Source organism: Thermobia domestica, chromosome 10 (genome assembly GCF_964235325.1).
Source record: "Thermobia domestica chromosome 10, izTheDome1.hap1.1, whole genome shotgun sequence".
Taxonomy (NCBI): Eukaryota; Metazoa; Arthropoda; class Insecta; order Zygentoma; family Lepismatidae; genus Thermobia; species Thermobia domestica.
The window spans coordinates 104,286,388-104,311,462 of NC_137463.1; the positions used below are offsets into that span (position 1 = coordinate 104,286,388).

Here is a 25,075-nt window from a genome sequence, read left to right on the forward strand (position 1 = left end):
ATTAGGACTAGGGGAAGTCATATAGTAACGGTATACCTTACGGCGGCCATCTTGAAATCCGCCATTTTGAATTAAGGTTGTTTTTAAAATAGGAATAGGGTCATGTGATACATGATTTAAGGCGGAAATTTAATCAGAAGAACAATGGTGACGTTAATTTTGATTTACGCGTAATTGATAAAAAGTTGCAGGGAAATTAAATATTGTTGCAGCATATGTATTAGTCCTTTACCTCACCTTGTAAATTTTGTGTTAATGGTAATAACTAAATAAAAAGCAGGTGGATAAATATTAGGTCTATGGTAAGAGTTGCCTTGATGGCGGCCATGTTCAAATTTGCCATTTTGAATCAGACAAAAGTTTTAAACAAAACGCATAACATTGACACCTTATTTATAGCAAATTTTACCATAACTCCAACGGTATAACAATTTTTGCTTTATCATTAACCAGCACAAAATTAAATGGATCGCTCCTTACGACTACTGCTTTGACGGAATTGTTAACGACAAATGTGTGAAGAGTAACTCGATTGCCTTTGTCAGGTGTGCTCACTGTGAGCAGAGCATTTGTGCAAGTCATGCACTCTTTTCTGAACTACATATTGATTGTACTAATTGAGGACTTTTCTGGAAGAAAGACCCAAGTTCAATTATGACTCAATTTCACTTTGGTCATTTTTCCTTAAATTAGCAACTTGTTTATGCGATAGCAAATGCTGGTAAATGATAAAGCAAAAATGGTTATACCGTTGGATTTATGGTAAAATGTGCTATTAACAAGGTGTCAATGTTATTGGTTTTATTTAAAACTCTTGTCTGATTCAAAATGGCGGATTTGAACATGGCCGCCATCAAGGCAACTCTTACCATAGACCTAATATTTATCCACCTGCTTTTTTATTTAATTATTATCATTAACACAAAATTTACAAGGTGGGGTAAAGGACTAATACATATGCTGCAACAATATTTAATTTCCCTGTAACTTTTTACCAATTGCACGTAAATCAAAATTAACGTCACCATTGTTCTTCTGATTAAATTTGCGCCCTAAATCATGTATCACATGACCCTATTCCTATTTTAAAAACTTAACCTTAATTCAAAATGGCGGATTTCAAGATGGCCGCCGTCAGGTATACCGTTACTATATGACTTCCCCCTAGTCCTAATATGTACCCATACACTTGTTATTCACCTTTTGTCGTTACAAGAGGTCTTACAGAGCTTTTACCTCCAACTGTATGAAGACTATTCTGTACTTCCATGTGATGTTCTGGTAGCTGTATCTCCTAAACCCCTGGAGCTTCGCACCTACAACTTCACTGAAATACTGACCACATTTAGTACTACTTTCTCATGTGTGTCTCAGTCAGCAACTCGATTCACCCAAACGTAAGGTTTACTTGTCAGTTGTTATATATGCGTAGGTAATATGATACGTCAATTTACCAATTTGAAACTACAGTTTAATGTCTGTGGTTACAGAGCTATTTGGCATCTTGTTTTGTGGCTGTTGGTGGATATTATTGATGGGTAATTGCTAGCATAAACAAGCTTTATTTAAGCCAATTAACGTTTAAATGAAAGAGGGTCACGTCCTTTAATTTGACTTGCAAATTTGATTATTGTAATTTGAAAATTGATCTAGATTAAAAAGCAGCAAGTTGTTTCATTGAAACGGAAAGGGGAGGGAGGGAAGAGATACATGGGGACAATTATACCGAAGCTTCTTGATCGGGTTTTGTTTATATTAAGAATAGTATTGGAGCATGAGACAAATGTTATACCGCACAGTATAACAGTTAATTCTTCTAAAACTGGGAACTATTCTAATATTTTATTAGATGCAATATTAAATTTAAATATATATATTTTGTTTTAGGAAGCAAGGTTCAGCCAATGATGGATCTAACATCTAACCCTTATTAATAGAAGTTTTAAATAATCAGTTACAGAAAGGAAATCAGTTCCAATTACTAGTATAAAACAGTTACAGTTATTTCAATGTAACCAAAAAAAAAGTAAAAAATAAGGCATACATGAGAATCATTGAAAAAGTCAGCTAACACATGAACAGAATAAGACATAGTTACTAATTAAAAAAAATAATAAGAAAGTGAAATAAAATGAGACACGGTACATACATATATATGAGGTACTACTTCATACTATAACTCTACAACCATACAGCCTAAAGAATTATTCTTTCAAATGCACATGCTGTATTACTATTATTTACTTCTTAATGCGCTTTCGAATAAAGTCTGAGCTCCTTCGTGGCTAAGCGGTTAACGTACGCGCCTTTGGCGTGGGAGACCCGGGTTCGATTCCCGGCGGGAGCTCATGTGGTTCGGATTCCACGTTAATCAGTAGGTCCACGTCTCATATAGACTCGCTGCTGAACGGGACGCTAAACTAAAATCAACTCAACTCGAATAAAGTCTTTTTTTTTTAACACCACTTCGTTTTACATTTTATACATAATGTCAACTTACAACTACTTGATGTCTCTGTTGTATGCAGCAGCTGAATAGATCTTTGACCTTGAGAGCACTTTTCAAGTCAGCCAATTAGAGGTTTGATAACAATACTCGCGTTCTCATTGGTTCGTGATAAATATCAATTCAGGTGCCGCGTAGTGTAATGAAGTTAAACTTGTGACATCTTATGACGTAGTGAGATAGAAACCATTTTCTTAAACAATTATTTTAACATGTTTTGAAAGAGTGTGTGTGTGATAGTAGAAATTTACATTAGTTTTAATAATAATAATAATGTAAAAATCTTGAGATATTGATATTAAAATGGGAATTCATATATTGTGATTATGTTTGTATGCTATATCTGATGGAGGTTGGTAACAGTGTCACTTGAGTGTGCTTGATTTCATGTGCAGCTGTTTTCTATTGAAATGCTTCCTGTGAAATATATTCGTGGCTACCATACAATAGATTTCTCAAGCGATGCTGCTGCTTTGGTTCTGGTGGAAGTTGATACAAATCGTCATCCGCAACGCTTCTTTTGGGAGAGCTATTGATTCCATTATTTACAGAAGCAACAAACAATAACCAAATAGCCTGGTGGGAAGTTTCACTGCATTTAATACCAAGAGCTATCACGTATTACCGTGTGAAAAATATCGTCGTGTTTAAAATCACAGTGTTGTCTTCTTTTCGTGCACAGGAGCAAAACCTGCTCTTATTTCATACGTAGTTTTATACTTAAAATCTGCTACAGTTCGGCGGTTCTGTAATTTCACCAGCTTTTAATTTCGCCATATATCTGACTAGTCTATGCTGTTTCTATTACTAAATTTGACACTTGCGTTTTTAGGTGTACATGGAACCATAGGTGGCCAAAATGTATAGTACTGTACTGTTTATATAATACTCAACAAATATGTGAGAAACATTGGTCAAAATAACAGAAATTGTCTATTTATCATATTTAAGGGGATTTGGGATTTAGATTTCTGGTCTTTCGTCATCTAAGGCCATTTAGCCCATCACATATGAGTGATGATGTCCCTCGGCGAACACACTATCCGGGGAAAGAGAAGGAAGGAAGCTGCCTGGGACGTATGTGTTAGGTATCACCCCGGCATTTGCATGGTGTGAATGAGGAAAGCCTCATTCAGGATGACTGGCTTGAAAAAGCTTTTTACACTTTTTCGACCTAGTGCCCCCATCGGGAATCGAACCCGGGAGCACTCGCACGGAAGGCGAGAGAGTTAGCGACAACACTACGCGGGGCCACTTATCATATTTCACTGGATAGGGATGGCCAGTTCCGGAACTTTACTTTCCGGAATTCGAAAAATTCCAGATTTTAGAAAAAAATCGGAATTCGGAAAACTTCCGGATTTCGGAAAAATCCGGAATTCGAAAAATTGGAATTTTTCTGATTTCTGGAATTTTCTAATTCCTGCATTTTTCCAGTCAGGATTTTTTTCGAAATCCGGAAAGTGAAATTTTCGATTCCGGAAAATTTTAGCTGTCCCTAGGATAAAGCGATAAATCGCCACATTTAGTCTTATCATGAAGTGAAATTCGAATAATCAGTAAATTAATTGGTAAAAGTGGCGCACAACCTCAGCTTTAAAATTTTAGTGAATAACTTAAGGATAAAACTGAATAATATTAAAAATTGAGGAAGTGAGCCAAGTTGCATCAACAAAGTCCTATTAAATAAACTGATAGTTGTTTTCAAGTTTGTTCTTATACTGCAGAAATTTGAGTCTCTGACAATTCTGATACCATAAAGAGTGCACCCATATTTCTAACTTACCCAAAAATCTATTTATTGTCTTTAAGTTATTCTGAAATTTAGAAAAGCAGAGGAAACGAAATAGAGTACTGGCATAGAGTATAAGACGGTATTGAGTACTAGTAAATCACGTAAAATGCCACAAAGTATAGGGCCAGTATAGGTACTAGTTGTAAAAATTTTAATATAACTTATACTATATTGAAGTAATGTCCAAATTTATAGTTGATTTTGTACTAAATGAATTGCATAAAGTAGATTTTAATTAATAGACACGAACACCTAACTTCATTTCGCTCTTTTTTTTCGATTTTAGTATACCGGTAGTAATATATTTCCATTACAACTACTAATTCGAGCTTCATATTGTTTACGAAGCACCAGAGTGATTTATCTACCTATCCTTTCTACTGCCCGCTCCCCGAAATTTTCTGAAACACTCTCCACAAATTAGATATCAGAAATATTTTATTGTATTGTGGTGGAGTACCGGTATTTATTTAATAGTTAATTTTTGAACAGTGCGCTACAAGTGCTGCATAATGAGACTAATTTAAATAATACTATCACAAATAGCGTATTGTGATTTAAAACCACGTAATGCTGTTGACGGTTTCTTCAGGTTTTATCACTTAACAGAATATTAAATCTCAAGATATTGACGTAAGGAAAGCGGCCATTGGTCAAGTGGAATTGAATTATCTAGATAATCTGTATGATCAAACAAAACTAAGTTTGAGGTTTCATTCCCCACATTTCCTGCACCTCGCATGTTATATCAGATATCCTTCAACTTGAGGTAAGCTGAGGTACAAATTTCACCTGATTTCCGTCAATAGTTGAATTTATGGTCATAGATAGGCTTGTGTGGTTCTAAATTGATCTCAGCCTAAGAGGACAACTTGTAACATATATAAACTATAAGTAGGCTAGCAAGAAGGTCGTGGTGCAATTTTATTCATTGAAGCAAATGATACTTAAGCTCTTGCGTCGTATCTGTTACATCATCTTTATTGTTTGGTTTGCATGCAATAAATGTTGATTCATAATATTTGTATTGTGGCTAATGAAGGTCATGATTTGCCTCGTGACAAAACTACTCGTGTATTCTTATGAACAGAATACCTTCTTTTCTAGTTGTGCATCTGATTTGAATAATAACAAAGGAGACATGGCTGACATGGTCGAACGAACTGTGTAATACATTAAGTTGTTACTGGTTCGAACCCTGCTTAGGGCACGAGTATTATATGTTGTTCTTTATAACAACCTTTTCCATTATCATAATTTCTCGTCGTCTTCTTTGGCCTAAAAGATAAGTGTTCCCCACGAGAAAGAAATTTGGAGTGGAGCTATCTCGTCTCAAGGAATGTTATCTAGGGATGGCCAATTTAGGAATTTTTACTTTTAGGAATCCGGAAAGTAAAATCGGAAAATTCCGGATTTTTTAAATTTCGGAATTGTCTAAATCCCTGGTTTTTTAAAATTCCAGAATTTCCGAAATCCGGATTCCGGAAAATTTGGGCCATCGCTAGTACAGTATTATCTGTTTCTATTTAAGAGCTTTGTCCCGTCTCAAACAACATTATTAAAGGACAGAAGCGTGGGACGTAAAACTTAGAATAAACAGAGCATATAGCAAAGATTGAATTAAGTTATTCTTTATTTGATATGTTTTTACAATCTGGAGGCCACCGAACCCTAAATCATACACCTCAATCGCGAACACACACACACACACACACACACACACACACACACACACACACACACACACACACACACATATATATATATATATATATATATATATATATATATATATATGAATATAAAGTAATTATATGATCACCTAATGTAATACATGTTGCTGTATGTCATTTTTCTGAACGAACTCTATGTAATATGGAATGCAATGAGATCGAATGTGGAAGGAATCCTCTGTTTATCTTAGTTCAGTGTATTCTTCATTTCCTCCTTTATGAAAGCCATTGTTTATGTTGCTGTAGTCTTTTTTTTTTTTTTTCTAAATTTGAGCAAAAGATAAGAATGACATCTTAATTTTGTCAGTATTTAGGAGCACACTTTATAGAACTACTGATAAGAACTTTTTCCATATTCCAGAAAGAATTGGCTTCTACACATCTCGAAAGATAAAACATGTAAATCATCCTATATGATAATATTTTCTAAGCTGCACAAAATTTTCGAATGTATTTTTGTATTTACTGTCGTATGGAACAAAATAATTTGTATTTTAATTAAAATATCCTCTAAATTTGTAGCACCGATATAATGCTGTATTAAGGACAGGGTCATCAGTTCCGAAGAAGACCACCGAAACATTATCAGGCTTATTAATAATAAGATCCAAACCACGAATTTGTTCATTGGTCAAAACCTCTGACTGTTTCTAATGTTTTGAGATCTATGGGAGTCGAACTCGACCTGTGAGATTTTTTTGTTTCCTTAAATTAATATCACCGAACATCTCTTATTTGAAAGTTGTGGGTTTGGTCAAGAGGATGTCATGAAAGTTTTCCACTCAAAAATTTGGAACGTTAAGTTGGTGAGGACACACCATTGTCTTTTTTTCCTTTTTGGTGAGAGTGAAAAAAAAAAGAAAAAACTAGATAAATACCCAAGAAGAGCATTTGCTTTGAAACTTGAAGGAAGGAAGAAAGCTCTGAAGATTGTTAACAAAAGTAAGTTGGCGGTCAGTGGAAGATAAGCGAAGATGAACACAATAGCACTGTGGGAGCTCTCGTCCACGCAGCATAGGTCTTGTCAGCAAGCTACAGGGAAGAAAGAAAAGAATTGTCAAGTGGAATGAGACATTAAACACGGAAGAAAGGTTTTGTAGAAACACAAGAGATATTATTATTATAACCTGTGAAGTATTAGTAGAAGTAGCAGTTCGTTGAACTCGACAAATTAGAGCTTTGTTAAACAAACTGCTGTCGTATTAAGAAAATGTTTATAATTACTGTTTTCTATTTATACTAAACTAAGCTTTCGTTCAAATTGAGAGTTTTGTTTACTTTGTCATTTCTTTCTTTAGAAATGTTCGAAATGGATAGTGTTTTCAAACTGCCTCCAGTGATCACTAATTGCTTCTTGTATACAGTGAATACTTGTAGTTAATATTTGATACCTATAAGATTCAGAAACGTAGAAATGATAGTACTGCGAAATAAACTGGTTCTATGACCAGAGGTACCCCATGGAACCAGAGGCACCTTTGATCTAAGCTTACTTTACCCCACACTCACGTTTCGACTGTACATTTATATCATTTCGACCTCACACTGACTCACATCATCAATTCAACATCAAGATAACCTGACTTCACGCTCACATCATTTCGACATAACGCTCACTAAACCTTATGCTAATTCGTAAGATAGAGTTAGATGAAGTTGAGTACGAAACTTCTGGGATGAGTGCCGCGCCCATCAGGGGGGGGGGCAAGATGGGGCGCTTGCCCCTCCTAAGAGGAAATTGTACTTGGGAATATCGAAAACCCAGTAGAATTTTTACATTAGTTACAGCAAAATTTGAAACTATATTTGAAACGTCGCTTATACTCCCCCCTCCCCCGTTGGAAACCACAACATGGGCGCCCTTGAGTGCCGACCTCGAGTTCGGGCACCTACATATGCCTATAGCACGGTCTTGACTTGGCTATTTAGTGGACCGTGTTCTTTTTCTCTCTTTTTGCGAACGTGGTAACCCAGTGGAAGAGCAATCACCTCTTGTGCGAGGAGTCCCTGGTTCGATTCCAAATCATACGAGTTTATGGCAAACAACATTTTGTCCGTGGGTTTTCCCATTTCCTTCTACATTCTCATTCCATAAGTACTTCCATTAATCATCCGTCTTCTTTAGCCTGCAGGGCGTTTCGTGGGACGTGGAAAAGATTTGAAGAAAGTTAATGCTATAGCTTGTCTAGTATTAATAAGAACAGATAAAGAATGCTGTACGGTATATAGGCCTATCTGTACAGTAATGGAATGACTGAGATGAGGACGAATATACTGACCACACATTTCTCAAGTGAACGCCGTTAAGCCTGTGACAGTTCTTCGTACTTTATGGCTTGTAACACGTTATATCAATGATGGCAAAATGGCGACCTATTTCGTTCGGCCAACGAATAAAATTTTAATATGTATGATTTATTCCTTGTTTAACTCCATGCATAACAGGAAGTATAGCTGGATATAATATACTGGAATCGAGATTTGACTTTTAACTGTAAATTTGACAAACTTCATTGTTCCCATTACAGAATCAATGATTGTTCTTCTATTATGCAAATAGCATTTTTATTTTAGTATTTGAGTAATAATAATATGTTCTTAAATTGTTATTTAAAAAAAAATATTTATTTTTAATTGCCAAGCACTCAAATTGGTTCTTATTTTGCCTTGACCCGAAGTGCATTAAAAATGTACGTTACTAGATTACATAATTATTTCATGCTGTTATTGCTTGCGTTTGAAAGCATAAGTTTTTAGTACCGTATTTTATTAAAATTTAAACTTACTACACGCTATTGCCAAATCAAAATTTAGCAGATTGAACGTTTTAAAAGATTCAAATATAGCTTGGTTGAAGAAAAACTTCTGTTTTCAGTCCATCTATCGTTCTAAACTTGAGACAAAATTCATACAAGAGTTTCTATGTATTCATTATTTATCTATACACAGCGAGATATATAAATCGAAAATAGTAGTAGTTTTCTGGCCTGAAGGGGAATTGGAGAAGAAGTTATTGTAGTTCAAATAGAATAACGAATGAAATTCAAGTGACGGAAGAAGGTAGAAAGAGAGGGGGAGTGTTAAAAATGAGGGAGTCGAGAACGCAACGGGCCAAGCAGGTGTGCCCGAAGAGGACCTGTAGAAAATTCCCACGCCCAGTGACACTGATTGCAGCTGCTCATCCTTACACAGTACGACTCCCATCCACAGGCGGCGCTGTTAAAAAAAAAAAAGTTTAAACACGATAGTTAACACAATGATAAATACATGATGTAACCTTGTGCGTACACAGAACACAATAAAATGCATTATTTTCATGCCATTTATCATTATTTATCTCTACAATTGTATTTGAATTTTGTTCCCATGTGTGTACACAGCCTAGTGCATCATCGACATGTACCCTTCAACTCTTATACTCTACACAGTTCTCAATGAGCTTGTTCACCTTTTGTGAGTGTGGTCCCAGATTGGATTTTGGTGAGAATATAGTCTCCCATGGCCTTACAACGACAAAAGCTCCCTCGTGGTACTCTAGATTAGTGTTCTTGCATTTGAGCCAGAGACTTGGGTTCATATCCCAATAGGAGGTTATGTGCTTCGTATTCTGTACTCGCTGTATATACCAGTGATAAACAGACCGTTTTAGGAGAGGGATGGGCAAAGTAGAAAAACTTTAGGCGGGTCAATATAAGTATTAAAAATAACAGTGTACATTTTACAAAATTCTTGTAATAGCTTGTTAATGATTGAAATTTCTCAGAATATGGTTCTAGCTGCGAAGCATTAATTCTCAGAAGTGAAGTTTAATGGTCATCTGTTAGTCTGTTTCTATTACAACTCTTTCGAAGTACTTCTGATTCGTCAGCTTAGGAATCATTTCACGAACCGGATAGAACTTTTCAGGAAGGCGTAGTTTGCCCATCGCTAGTATATACCGACATCTTATATAGCCTTATACTGAAAGAGGTACGTTAAACTTCGACCAATCAATGGGATATTGAGAAAAAAAGAACAGTAAGTTATTTATTTTACTAACGCTCCTACTTCTATCCACTGTAAACCAATCGAGAGTAAGTCACGCATAATTTGAATTTATGAACGGATAGTACTGATTGTGTGCACAGATCAGAAAGAATGTTAAAGTTAATAATGCAAGAGCAACAGAGTCTACGTTAAAATTTCCTTGTATGTACAGTCGCGTTCAAAAGTACATTTTTTGTATAGTGTTTTTGTATCAATAATTTCTGAATTAGAAGTCTAATTGACTCATGGGAGTAAACTATTTCATTAGTACCTTAGGTAAGTTTATTACTTCCCTTAGTTTGTAGCGATAATATAATTTTTACCGATGTGAGTTCCCTCAAGAGCCGCCACTGATTTTGATACACAACTTTGCCGGAAAAACAGAAAAATAATAAACATTTCCTTTCCTACGTAAGAATAAGAATATGAACTTCTGAAAGAGAGACTATTAAAAAAAAAAGCATAGGTAATGTATTCGTATACAGGAGATACATAAATAGTAGTGTTTTTAAGGCACTATGTCTTATATCATACAGTACAATTATATATTGTGTTCACAACACAAGAATTTAGAATCTAAAGGGGTAACTTTGGTTATATATTCATAATCAATGCCATAGAGATAAACTTACAGAGAACCATCTTTGAATGCCGTCCTTGATTCTTTTTTTACTGCTAATGAATTTCAGGTTGCATCTCTGGGTGTCACATACAGTAGATAAAGTTAGGAAGGTCGTCTGCAATATCGGTTTTGAATATCAAACAGTTGGGCCAACTGTGTCTTCCGGAAGAGAAACATCATTTTTTGTTTTTGTTTTTGTGTAGGAGGAGGAGGGGTAATATGAGGAGAGTGTTGTGCTACTTTCTAATTCAACTGTTTTATCTCTCAACCTCCCTGTTTACGCTCTATTTCCTCCCGATTCCAAAGGAAGACTCAAGATGTCTCTGCAATAGTTTTTAAGTTATTTTCACACTTTTTAACGTTTTGTAATAGGAGTACTTTTTTATTCCCATAGCACTCAGTATTTTTATTCTCGAAGTAAAAAGTTAATTAAATTTTTATTGATTTACTACTGTGACATATTTTATGACTGGTTATGAGGCTGTTCTAACTAATTGCTTCTGTAGAAGAAGTTATAATTATACAGTACTAATTTAAAAGAAAGACAGGAAATAAAAAAAATGTTTGCTTGTTTTTGTTATCATTACGTAACTTTTATTTTCTCTTTCCTCTTTCATGAAATCAACGAAACATTTAAACTTTCGTTTTAGTTCTTAAAAGACCAGAACGTTTTAGTAGTGAATGAAAGCACGTATTATACACGTTCCGTTGCAACTAGTGAAAGTTCACGATAGAGGACTTTTTTTTTTTCGTTTGCTGCTAGTACGATAATTAGAACTCTCAACTTTCGCGCTAAAGTAAAAGTTGAAGGGCGGTCACAGTATTTTGTTTGTTTGTGATGGTTAAATTTTGCTACACTGACGACATGCATAAAATGTTCTTTCTTGCCTGTAAATGTAGTACTATAACACTGTACAGACTCCTACCCCGAAAACCTGTTCTTATTGTCGGTCAGCACACGGCTTTTATTTTGCTTTATAAGCAAGTCCGATTAATGACCTTCTTTTTGATGTATGCATCATCGCACCTTTTTGTAAATGAAATACTGTGATTCATAAGCGTAAGGATATTTTAAACTACTTATTTTGAGATAAAAGAATCCGAATTGTACTTACGTATTGTTCAAAGTCTTAATAACATCGAAAATAAACTCTGCTGAATACTGTACATTAAAGATCACGCAATTCTCTGTGGTATGGGATATTTGCAATAAGAAAAGTTATATATACTTAAAAAAAAATAATAATAATAAAATAAAATGAAAAAAGAGGCAACCAACATTTCTTTGTTACTGTGCAAGTTGCATAGTAACTATAGGGAATTTATAGATAAACGGGATATAAAAAGCGAATTACGGGGAAAAGCCCCAATTTAGGATAGTGTTTTGTGTTTTCCCATTTGCTGATTTATATATGTACAAGATTCGTGAACGGTAGTGACGATAGAAGCTTCTCCCCTTTCCCCTTTACAGAACCAAAAGAGAGGCCCTTCGAGAAAGTGTAATCTTTCATTTGATTTCTCGATGTTTTCCTATTTGGAACGCGAACCATACGAGACCTGTATTGGGGCCATTGATTATGAACACAACGTTTTTGTAAGATCCAGAAATGCAAGGTGGAAAGAAGAAATGTTTCATGTTCCCAAGACAAAACACTGTGGTAACCCGTGCTAAACATATACGGAGTATGTCAGTATTATATGAAAAGTTCAATTACTTTTAAAAATATTTCACAAGAGCCATGTGCTGAGTTCTCGTATTTTTTTTTCTTTCTTTCTACATGTAGTGAATATGTTTTCTTAGTAGAGTGCCAAATTTATCACTTCCAAAACAAGTCAGAAATTGCTACGTCCAGTGGTGAATCAGCTGTACTGAATACATTTGATATTTATGTAATTGCTAAGCTCAGCTGACACCAAACATGATTCAGCATAAAATGACGTCATTACTGTGGTGTTCCTGTGTGGAGAGTGCACGGAAGGTGTGACTCGTCACTCGGCTGGCAAGGTGATCCAGGTAGCTAAACTACTACCTGGCCCAACGATCTGCCATATTTTTTCTTTTGAATTCGCTTTGTGGTGACTTGGTCAGAACGTTTAGAATAGAACCGAGTGGATGGATGCATGTTTGTTGATTCGTTGTCAATGCCATCGTGTGCTTAGGGGCTGACTCACCTGAATGTTAAATGGCAAGGGAAATAGCAAGGTGAGGAAGGAAGCTTAAAGCGCCTACCTGTTGACAATATACTGTATGAGAGAGAGCATTTGCAGGTATCTTTGCAATGTTGCCACACATATTATTTAGGTGTCTTACATTTTTAAACCAATTAGAAAAAGTTTCCCTTCAGTGTATCCATATACGTAACTGAATAGCCTTATCACAGTGCAAATTGTTAGGCAATGAATTTGATTAAAATGTTTTACTATATTAACAGAGTTCCGACTAAAGTTTTTTCTGCACAATGGCTAAAATTTCACTCGCCCAGTCAGCACTTACAAACAGAACGGAATTGAGTTTGTGACAAGCTGACCAGAAGAAAGTCGATTAATTTTTCACTGATCTGATGTCCAGATTTCATTAGACGTGCTTGCAAATGCCTTAATGGTGACAGACATTCTTATATAGCTGGAGAATGTCTTCTTCGTAGTAGTAGGTAAAGGAAATAAATAAGTAAATAAAATAAAATGTTTGAAACGGCGCTCCTAAAATTCATACTACTCAGCATTTAAGGTCTTAACAGTATAGCGGACTCGATTGCCTTACGGGATATAACCTCACAAACACAGTTTGCTTCTGAAAAACATGAGGTATCACATGTTCATATCTGAGGACCATGAATCATAGTACGGCATATCAGAGTCCGGGTGAAGTGTGTTGCATGATCTTATCATATCGATGTTGAAGGAATGTTGCCATGAATAATGATAAAAATACATTCAGATAAGGTCTTTTCCACACTTTTCATCTATCCGCATATCGTAATTCTATCTTTATCAAGTCAATATAGATACACATGCAGTAAATGATGTGTTCTAAGAGTTCTGGCGCCAGTAAGTCAATATTACCTATTCCGGGTGGTGTTGTGCAGTATTTATTCCCTTTAAAAGAAAGATAACGGAACTATTAAATCTGTGAAATAGAGATGGAGAAAGTTGATGCATCCAGTTGAATATTTACAGTCATTCGTTTTCCTATTTATTCTGGAAGTTCATGTTGAGGATCTCAGATGAAAATGCTTCTTGCGCATTCAGTTGGTTGCAACCACTTCAGTTTTTAAATTATACTAATGCACGATAATTTATTTCCGTATAGAAGATGTACAGAATGTTTTTTTTTTTTTTAATAGTCTTCCATGATAATTTTTAAAACATGTTTTGCAGACCATCTGCCAGTTATAGTAGGGGAGCTTACGGGAAGTATCCTGCACTTTATGTTAAAAAGGTGCCACTCAGATATGTTGTTTCCCTGATCCAACTAAGCAGGAATCGAAGTGGCCCCACTCCGACAGGTGGCCAGAATCCAATATGGCGGCTATCAAAGATGGCCGCCTCTGCGAATTCATAGCGTTGTTATTAGAGGCCTATATCTCCTTAACTAATAGTCCAATCTTCACGATTCAAAAACTAAACGACGTAGAAGATAACAGGGACTAACAAATTAGCAAAAGGTTTTAATTAACACCTACAGAAATTATTTAATTTGGAACTTTGCATTTCTTATGATGGAGTTTACTCATATTTTTAAAAATAACAAGTAAACGGCTGGGATTATCGAAAAAGATGTCGTATAACTTTTTAAAGAGTGTTAAATTATCTTTCGTTTGGTGTATATTTCATTCAGATTGGTTAATAAACAACGAAGTTATGACAATTTAAAGATTCGCGTTGAGTCAATTGATTTTCCCAAATTTCGAACGAGAGTTCATTTACCGTAATAAAACATCACTGATGGATGCTGCATTGTACGAAACAAATCATTCTTTTGTGATGTAATCTTCATAAGTTCCACTTTCACCAGAAGCACAAAGTAGCCTGACCAACAGGCCCGTATCCAGGGGGGTGTAGGGGGCCGGCTCCACCTAAATTTTTGCTGACCCCGTAAAATTTTCACGGTAGGCTTGCAAATGAACTATAATATGGTGACGAACTATGATATGGTTGGATCGGGCCCTCCCTAACTTCAGCCTGCCCTCCTTACATTTTTGGGCTGGCTACGGGCCTGCTGATCAAGCCCGGTTATGAATCCAATATTGCGGCCATTAATTATGATTCATAAAAATTAGTTTCTTTCGAAATATTGACCCGAGTATCTAGATTTTTAAATGAATACGGACAAAGTAATATCACCTATTCTATTACTATTCACTTTTACACATGAATCAAGTTTAAGAATATCTTAAGAAATTACGTGCGTAGCGTCACGATAGAAAAGTTTTATGGTTTCTTCTGAATTGAAAGAGGAACTGCACAGGAAGACTAAGAAGTAAGTTCTGTCTTTAAACCATAGACATTGGCTTTATATCCTTTACAATATTATAAGGAAATTATATAAAGCAATATATTGTTATAAATTAGAACGTAAATAATTTCTTTCGTATTGTAAGAACAGAAACACAACGCAAACACTTGGTTCGATAATTTGAAATTCATAAGATATCTTTTGGATTTTTTAAGTGTACAAACAGTTTTATGATTTCGACGAACAGTTAATATTACTTTGTGTACAAGCTATCCTATAAAGAATCATACATTTAAGTTTATCTTTTTATTGGTATGTTTCCAACGTGGTGTAAATTTACTGTGGATCAACTGAATTTTCAAAAATAATGAGTGCTACTTACATGAAAGTTTTATTGGTCTAGATTTTCGTTTTCAGTTTCCATCACCTTTCCACATGTTCCCCAACAACACATAGAAGAAAAAAGCAGCACGAAACGCTTGCACTTCTACAACGATATCTTGCGGTACATGTCTTGCAGGCACATTTCAAAAAGAGTTTCCTACATTCTTCGTATACAACTGGAATGAAAGTCCATGTTAGAGAAAGTTCACTTCCATTGTCAGTCCATCCCCAGTTTACTGATGAAGGAATATGTGCTGTTTTCTTCATTGCCTGGCCCCAGATTTGTCCAGCTTTGTATGCTGCACACTTGGTGTGAAGAAGCAAGGCATCACAAATTGGACGAAGTGCAGTAAGAGGTCTGCCCTTTTCCAAAAAGAATTTTCGCCGGGCTTCATTAACTTAAAATTTTTAATTTGTTTTTAAATATAATAGGACATATCGTTGCAGTGAATTAAAACAATCTTCGCCTATGTTGATTACAGGGTGTGAAATTGTTAGAAAAGCTGTGGTCACCTCTGGATACAAAAGCCATGTTTCCTATGCTTATAATTTTCCATGTCCGAGAAAGTATGACACTGTATCACATCCTGTAAACGCGTGGGGCCTCGTAACGCAGTTGATTTTTCTTTTCCTAATGTTATTGAAATATGATGAACTGGGAGAAATCAATGATGTTTCTTGGTGCTGAAAGATATCCATAATTCTTCTAAACCGTGTCGCTCAAAGTCGTAGAAAAACGATACAGTAAGTATTACAACATCTGTGTCTACTGTGCGGATAACTATCTTCTTGTGTCCATTTAATGCTGCATCAAAGCAATGTATCATGATCCTACTATCACCTTCTTCTAAATGATTTCCTGATGATTTGTTTGAAAATGGTGGAAGATTTTTTGAAGTTTCTATGTGATATCCATTACTGGTTGCTACTAGGGATGGCCACAAAGTTCCGGTTCCGGCGGAACCGGTTCCGCGAGGAACCGGTTCTCGGAGATCCGGTTTTCAGAACCGGTTCTGGAACCGGTTCCGGACCTGGATCCGAAAACCCGGCTCCAGAACCGGATCTTAGGAACCGGATCTTAGGAACCGGTTCCAGACCTGGATCCGAAAACCCGGTTCCAGAACCGGATCTTAAGAACCGGTTCCAGATCTGGATCTGAAAACCTGGTTCCAGAACCGGATCTTAGGGACCGGTTCCAGACCTGGATCCGAAAGCCTCCAAAGACCCGTAAAGGAGGCACAAAGTTCACCTTCAAAAATAATGCAAAGAGGACCATGCGCTTGTGCCTTCCCCGCCCAGACCCGCTTGTGCCCCCAGAAAAAAAATTTGGTCCACCAGTGGGTGTTTAGCCAAATGAGTTGGCCAGTTTGCCTGTTTAGCCAATGACTTTGCCAGTTACCCAGTTTATTTAGCCAAATGAGACAAGCTGCCACCGTCTGGGAGCCTGCCTGTCGCTTCCACCATTTCATCTAGCATACTGTTCACAGCTTGCCAGCAGCTCGTGTTTAGGTAGGGATGGTAACAAAGTTTCGGTTCCAGCGGAACCGGTTCCGCGAGGAACCGGTTCTGTTTTCAGAACCGGTTCCAGACCTGGATCCGAAGAACCGGTTCTAGACCTGGATCCGAAGAACCGGTTCCAGACCTGGATCCGAAGAACCGGTTCCAGACCTGGATCCGAAAAACCGGTTCCAGAACCGGATCCGTTCAGACCCGAAAACCGGTTCCACCAAGAACCGGTTCTGGCCATCCCTAGTTGCTACCTCAAAGTTACTTCCTTCCTTTTCACACATAGACTTTCCAAGAAAAAGGAACAGTTCTTTATTTTCGTCATTACGAAGGAAATCGTTCCACTTCCTAGGAATTGGTGTAGTTGGTGTTACTTTTGTCCTTATTCCTACACCCCTACTTTCTCTTGTGGAAGATTTTATGCTCTTTGAAGAGTATCTATCCCATATCAGATCCACTCGCTTTGCATGGAATGTGTCTGCTTCTCTTTGAACATATTCGAAGAAATTACACTGGAAATAATCACAAATAATATTTAATATTTCTAATAATATTTCTACTGATGCTGGTTGCAAAATGTGAACCAAAACTGCTCCATCAAATAATAAAACATCACAAGAATTAAAAAAGTGTTCTTCTTTGATGTTGGCTTCACTCTCAAGAAGCATAACTAAGTCGGACTATTTTGAGGATTGTGAATTATGGCAGAGAGACGGTGGAATTGGTTGACTCTTGTGCTGAAAGAATTCATCCAAGTCAAGTCGTCTTGTTTGACTGACGCGTAGTAAGCGAGAGAATAGCTCAACGTCCATCTTGAGTAATTTTATTTCATTTCTGTTTGTTTTATTCTTTTGAAAGGAAGAATGAAGCACTAGAGAAGATTTTTTCATGGGCGAAAAGAATGGCTTGGTACATTCTACTAATCTTTCTTGCACAAATTCCTTGTACATATTAGAACCTTTTTCTTCTGCTAAATATAGGGATTCAATTATATCACCGCTATAGATGATTCTGGAAGCAACATTAACAAGTCCATTATTTTCTTCAAACGGATTCCCCAATTCGACGAAAACTTCTTTCATCTTTTCAACAGATGATTTAAATCCTCTTTCTTGCATCGACGAATAATCTTCATGGTACTTATTATCAAGATCATATTCATTATATGACATTTTGAATTCATTAATTAGTCTACTAATTTCTGGTCCCGCTGTCATCTACTTGACAAGAGCATTGTCGTCGCGTAAGAGACCAATCGCCCCGCCATCCCCTTTTATAATTTTGTTATTATGTTCGTGAGCTTGATCTATAACTATTGCAAAGAAAGGCTTTGATGTCTTTCTTATCACAAAGTAATCCATTTCGAAAGCATTCATAATCTCAGGATATGTTTCTTCCAACTTCTTCAAATCTAAAATCCGAACGGGAAGCCAACGAGCATAACTAAGGTGGTCCATTGCGAAAAACAATTCTGCCATTAGTTTTGGTGTTTCAGCGTAGAGCTTAAAATTTCCTTGACGTATGGCTCTGATGTAAATTAAGAGTAAAATCACGAGACGGTAATATATTATCCAAAACTTAAACATTGGACACGAAGATTTCTTTTCAGTGCACCAGTCATTGAAAAATTGCCCTGATGAAGAATTTTGATATGCATCACACGGTAAATGATGTAAAACTGTCAAAGTAATCTGATGAGCAAAGCGAGCTTTTGTAATGTGAGTTACTTTCAATATATTGTCAGCGGTTCCTGGTGTTGCTACATCTGACTTGTATAAAATTTCTACCCAACCACTTCCATCTAACCATTTGCCTATAAGATGCAGGAAGGCTTGTTCGACGTGTAATCCTCCCAGCATCAGAATTTGATGATCTTCGCCATATAACTCTGGCCAATTCCATTGAATTCGTTTCCCCAAGGCGAATAGTGCATGTTGATCCATTACAAGAACCGGAACTTGTCCTTTGTTGTGTTTGTCTGTAAGTTCTCTTCTTTCTGCTTCACCATTATCGGTGTTCCTTATAAAGCATCAGCTATTATAAGCTAGTATGCTATTAATGTATGTTATGTGTTTGTTTAGTAAATCCGTGGTTTATCATTTTCACGAAATCTTGTACTATGAACTTCTATTTCTTCTGATCCAGATTTCTTCCTAATCGTCCTTAACCGTGTTTTGTACAATTTAAGAAGATCGATCATTTTGAATCGACGACTTCTTGGTAACACAAGAATTGCGTAGCCGCCTCAAACTTTGCCTTTTTGTGTGTTTCCGAACTATTCCCGCCGAAACATTACACGGGATTTGCGCCACTGTTACTTTCAATGGAAATACTTCGAGAATAGTGCAGTTGTTATTATTCCAAGTCTTTTAACCACTCAGTTCTATCCGATTCTTTTGACGTATTTCGAAACATGATTTGGAGTTCGTTCCTTCCCATACTTACTCTGTGGGGCAGAAGGATGGGGGAGAGAAAAATGTTTGTTATTACTTTGTCGTACTTGTTTATAAATCTAGATACTGCAATAAATATTTCGAAAAAGACATCTTTATAGATGATAATTAATGGCCGCCATATTGGATTCATATAAACAGGCTCGGTCAGGCTGTCTTGTGCTCTGGTAAAAATGGGACTTATGAAGAACACATCACAAGAGAATGATCCGTTTCGTACAATGCAGCATCCATCAGTGATGTTTTATTACGGTAAATGAACTCTCGTTCGAAATTTGGGAAAATCAATTGACTCAACTTGAATCTTTAAATTATCATAACTTCGTTGTTTATTAACCAATCTGAATGAAATATACACCAAACGAAAGATAATTTAACACTCTTTAAAAAGTTATACGACATCTTTTTCGATAATCCCAGCCGTTTACTTGTTATTTTTAAAAATATGAGTAAACTCCATCATAAAAAATGTAAAGTTCCAAATTAAATAATTTCTGTAGGTGTTAATTTTAGTGTTAGGTAAAATCTTTTGCTCATTTATCAGACCCTGTTATCTTCTAAGTCATTTAGTTTTTGAATCGTGAAGATTGGACTATTAGTTAAGGAGATATAGGCCTCTAAAATCAACACTATGAATTCGCAGAGGCGGCCATCTTTGATAGCCGCCATATTGGATTCTGGCCACCGGTCGGAGTGGGGCCACTTCGATTCCTGTTTAGTTGGATCAGGGGAACAACATATCCAAGTGGCACCTTTTTAACACAAAGTGCAGGGTTTGGCCATTTTTTTGCCTTAAGCTCCCCTACTATTAACACTGTTCAAGTTCACCAGGACAGGTGCAATGTTTTATTATTATCTTTGCGTTTGTCCTAATGACAGGTGAAGAAATTATATTCACTCTACAAACAATTTTGGACCATTTGCAAGAGCGATGTTGCAATGTAAGTGAAGATGTTATCGTCTAGTTGTGTGTATAAAATGAAACCAATTAGTTGACCATCATTCGAAAGGTAAAACTTTTTGCAATATCGTATACACCACCTTAAATTGTAGATCGAGCTCCTTTGGCTGCTACAAACATCATGCTCGTGGGTTTTCTCGGGGTTCTCCCGTTTCCTCCCACTTTCTTCATTCCACCATGTCACTCATCTCTCATCATCAGCGTCTCCTTTAGCCTAACCGGCATAACGTGGGACGTAAAACTTAAAGATTTCATTTTCCTTTGGCGGCTAAGCAGTTAGTGTACGCGCCTTTGGCATGGGGCACTCAGGTTCCATTCCCGGCGGAGCTCATGTTCAGATGCCATGTTAAGCTGTAGGACCACGTCTGATATAGCCTCGCTGCTGAAAGAGGAACTAAACTCCAAATCAATCAAATAAAAAATTGTAGGCCCATGTGATAGATTTCCCCGCTGACGTAGTGGCTAGCGCGCGAGCCTTCGGTGCCAGGGTAGGTTCTTGGTAAGTCACAGTGAGAAAAAACTTGAAATATGAACTTGTTACGATGGTTCGGACTCCACCTTACAATGTAGGTGTTTGTCTCATGTAGCTTCGGTGTTTAAAAGGAACGCTAAACTCCAATTACCAACCAAGCAGTTTAGGGTCATGCCTCATACAACTTCGCTGCTGAAGACTTCGGTAAACTTCAACACGAACAAAGCCAGACAACATTGTGACAGCTTTTGTATGAGATCTGAACAAATTAATTACTAGGGCTTATCACATTGCTTTTCTGAATGCAATTTAGTAGGGCTATTTATTTATTTATTTTAGTTTTCCTTAACTATTACCTTCATTATTAACATGCATTACTTTTGATTACTCTCATGAGTTGCTACTGCCTCGAAAACTGTGCACCCTCAATAAATGAAATGGAATATTTCAGTTTTACGTCCCACAATTATCCCGTCTACAGTCAAAGAGACGGTGATGATGAAAAGAATGAAATGAAAGTGGGAGGATACAGAAGATCCCCGAGAAAAGTGATGACACAATGTTTGTGCACCACAAAGCCAACTTGGCGTGATCTAGGATGGAACCAGGTATCCCACGCACTAGGAATGAACGCTCTTCCACTGAACCATCGCAGCCCTTGCACTCTTAACAGTAGTTATAAGTACCTCGTATATTGTAGAACCTGACAATAAATCTGGTATCAGTTGATTTTTGGAAGGAGATAATCGAAGCACTAATTGATTTAGTACTGTCGGTCTTTATATCTATAATATCAGATCTAAAAAAAAAAAAAAAAAAAAAAAGTACAAGGTAGTAGATGCCAAAATGGAATGTAGCATTGTTCTAATCCATAATTATGCTACAGAATGACACACTATATAATAACTTCCAGTTTTTGTAGAACAATGATATAAGGCCTGATATAAAATTACGAGTTAATTCTTGTTTCGTTCGACGGGTGGCCCTTGACCGTTGTTAATATAATGATGTTACTTAATCACGTTGTGTCAGCAGCTTCGTGCCCGAAAAGAAGAGCTCCTGTCGGCAGATGTATGTTATATCTATAGAGGTCCTGCTGCAATCTCCCAATTTTTAAAACGTTTTTGTTCGCCATTTTGCTTCTGTCACAGAGACTCGTGGTAGTTCTATCCAGTGTTTCCAGCACATTCTTAGATTAGGTTTTATATAGTCTTCACCTGGTTATGTAAAATAAAATGTTTTAAACAAGTTGTAACTGAGATATTCTTCAAACTACTAAGAGCTATCAGAACTGCTAAAGATATTAGAAGTGCTGGACTGCCAACATCCGAAATACAGAGAATCCCTTACAAATTTTATTTATTTATTTATTTTGTTCTTCGCTTGATTTTTCAGTGAAAAATCAAGGCCACTGAAAGGACGGGTACGAATTCGTCCGAACTTATCCGATCCGACTCAAATTTGGCATGATAGTAGACCTTGATCTTCTATGTTAATATGTTAAATATGTTGTGGAGGCTTTCTGTCTCCGAGTTATGGGCAGTCAAATTTTGAGTGAGATTTTCGAAAACGAAAGAACACATACCGAACTTATCCGATTGGAATCAAACTTGGCATGTTGATAGGAACCTGCTATATAAGCGTGTGAAATAGTATATTGTGCAACCTTTCGGTTTTTGAGTTATGGCCTTTCAAATTTTGACTTATATTTTGTAAAATATAAAGCCGTACATCGAGGTCATCCGAACGGGATCAAGCTTGGTATGGTGCTAGACCTTGATATACTATACCTAGGTTTAAGCTTGTGAAATATTGCACATTGAAGATACTATACCAAGGAGGAAGCATCAGATTGACTTCACATTTGCAGAAGATGGAGAATATGAAAGAACAGTTATTAAAATGGTCTATCAGTAATCCTGTTAAATGTTTTCGAATAATTCCGCAACATTGGTGCTTCTATTACATGCAATAACACCGTACGAAGATGAAGCCTATGACTCCAGGATAGCAATACACAACAATGTGTACAATGGTCGCATCATACCACGGACCTAGAGGACAAACTCTTTTGTTTTTGCGTATGGTTACAGTCGTTGAAGAGTCACATCCTACACATTGACGCATAAATTTGAAGTTGCGCAGCGATCTGTGTTCTCACGAATCTAACGGAGCTAGACCGATTCGATCGTCAGCTAGTACTTATATTCAAATGTAACATCCAATATTCGTCTGGTGAGACCGATGAAAAACCTTAGTCAAGATTGCTGGCACTGGACTCGAACCTAGAACTTTCCGATTGCAAAAGAAAGATAACCAGTAGCTTACGATATGTTAACCATACAAAATTTGAACATTTTGACCAGTTCGAAACACACATTAATTCTGATCAACTAATTCAAGTTTTAGCAGTATTAGTATATAATTTGTGTTCTTTTTTCTTCTTATTTTATTTCTCATACTCTCTTTCTGTAAATGTTTTAAAGAATTGGAAGGAGAATAGTAGAAACTAAGAGAAGCAAAAGGTCATGAGAATCAATGTTATTGTATATCGCTGGAGGAGTGTGTATAATCAAACTTAACGAGTTATTTCTCATGTCATCTTGGACGATCTACCTGCCACCTGATGGGATTAATTCTAATCACAACCGTGACGAAAAAGTGATGGACCCGCGCGGTTTCTGTTAAACCCCTGAGAAGCCTTTGTTATGTCGATGGAGGCAATTAAGGGAGTTAACAGTTTTTTTTTTTTCGTCTGGAAATAGATAGATGATCGAGAAACTACTAGATGGGTGTTCTGCTTGAGGGTTTACACAATAGAGGTTGCTGTCACAAATAGAAGACATAAATCCATCTTCCTCTTCCTTTTCCTTCTTCCCCACGCTTAATCTGGGAAGAAAGGGAAACGAAACAGTGGCTGCCTGTCGTTGGACGAAATAACGGTGATCACCCTGTTGCTTTGTTGTAATGTCCTTTTGTGTATAAATTAGTGCCGTTCCGCAACAGGGTCTGAATTTTTTTTTTTTTTTTTTTTTTTTTAATAAAAGGATTCCAACACTAAGTTAAGACAAAACAGATAGTCATATCTGGACTGTTCGGATATCGGATTTTGATCACTATACTGCATATTTGTTTTTAATGCTTTTTAAACAAGTAGGCCCTAAACCATTTGAACTCACTTGATCATTAACATCCATTATCCAGTAATCAACAAAAATGGGTACAATTTCTTATTTTACGAACTCCAAAATGAATAAGACAATTCAACCTTCCAAGTTCATATTATTGGTATCTGAATACATATCTTAATATAGGTCTAGTATATGCTATTTTTGCATATCTTGCTAAAGGGGAATAAAAACCAGAAGTCGGCTTGCGTATGCAACTGGTATAGCAGATTTTTTTTTTAAACCATGCATGGATGTAATTAAAAAAAAAAAAAAGTTTCAAGAATTGAAGAGGGATACAGCAAGAAAAATTTTGGAATCACAGCTCATATACATTTCTCATTTCAGGAACTAAGTTGTATTGAAATACTATTTTTCTACTTTTTAAAATTTCATTTTAAGTGTTCTACTGTATCAAAAGCTCCTTAAACGGAAGAAAGCACTAACAGTAAGACGTATTGTAGTGAACTGGCTTTTATGTTACTTTCAAAGTTGTAATATTGTTTGTTGTTAGTGATTTCTTTACAGAAAGTCAGAAAGGGAATATTTATGTATTATTTGCCTTAGGTTAGCTTAGATATACATTTAGAGAATACGAGTCATTAACCTGATGTTTGTTCGTGTTTGTGTCACATTATACAGAAACACATTTTACTTTGAACATAGTGATTCCTTAGTGTAACATGCTTTTCTTCTTTCTTTGCAGTTGTAGTGAATGTGGACGGACAACCAATACGTTTGCAGTTGTGCGACACAGCTGGACAGGTAGGTAGATAAAGGGGGGGGGGGATGAAGAATTGAAAAAAGTTCATTACTTGAAGTAGAAAATAAATACTTAGAAAGTGTGTACTGTATATATATTGCCTGTGTGTGTGTATTTGCGTAGATATAGGTTAACAACTTTTAGTTGCTTTTCAACTACTTTCCTCTCCCCTTCGCTAATTATCTTGTTTGATGCAGGGGGTATTATCTATCATGTTTCTAACACAAATCA

The 25,075-nt window shown here is 36.4% G+C and overlaps 1 protein-coding gene across 1 annotated transcript in view; it reads left to right on the forward strand.

Annotated features, from left to right (window-relative positions):
* The window catches only part of LOC145662618 (cell division control protein 42 homolog), a 168,347-nt gene that overhangs the window by 66,303 nt on the left and 76,969 nt on the right, over window positions 1-25,075 (forward strand). The window contains exon 2 of the mRNA XM_081728354.1: window positions 24,788-24,846. Within this exon, the coding sequence (XP_081584480.1) occupies window positions 24,788-24,846 (59 nt within the window). The remainder of the gene's footprint in view (window positions 1-24,787; window positions 24,847-25,075) is intronic.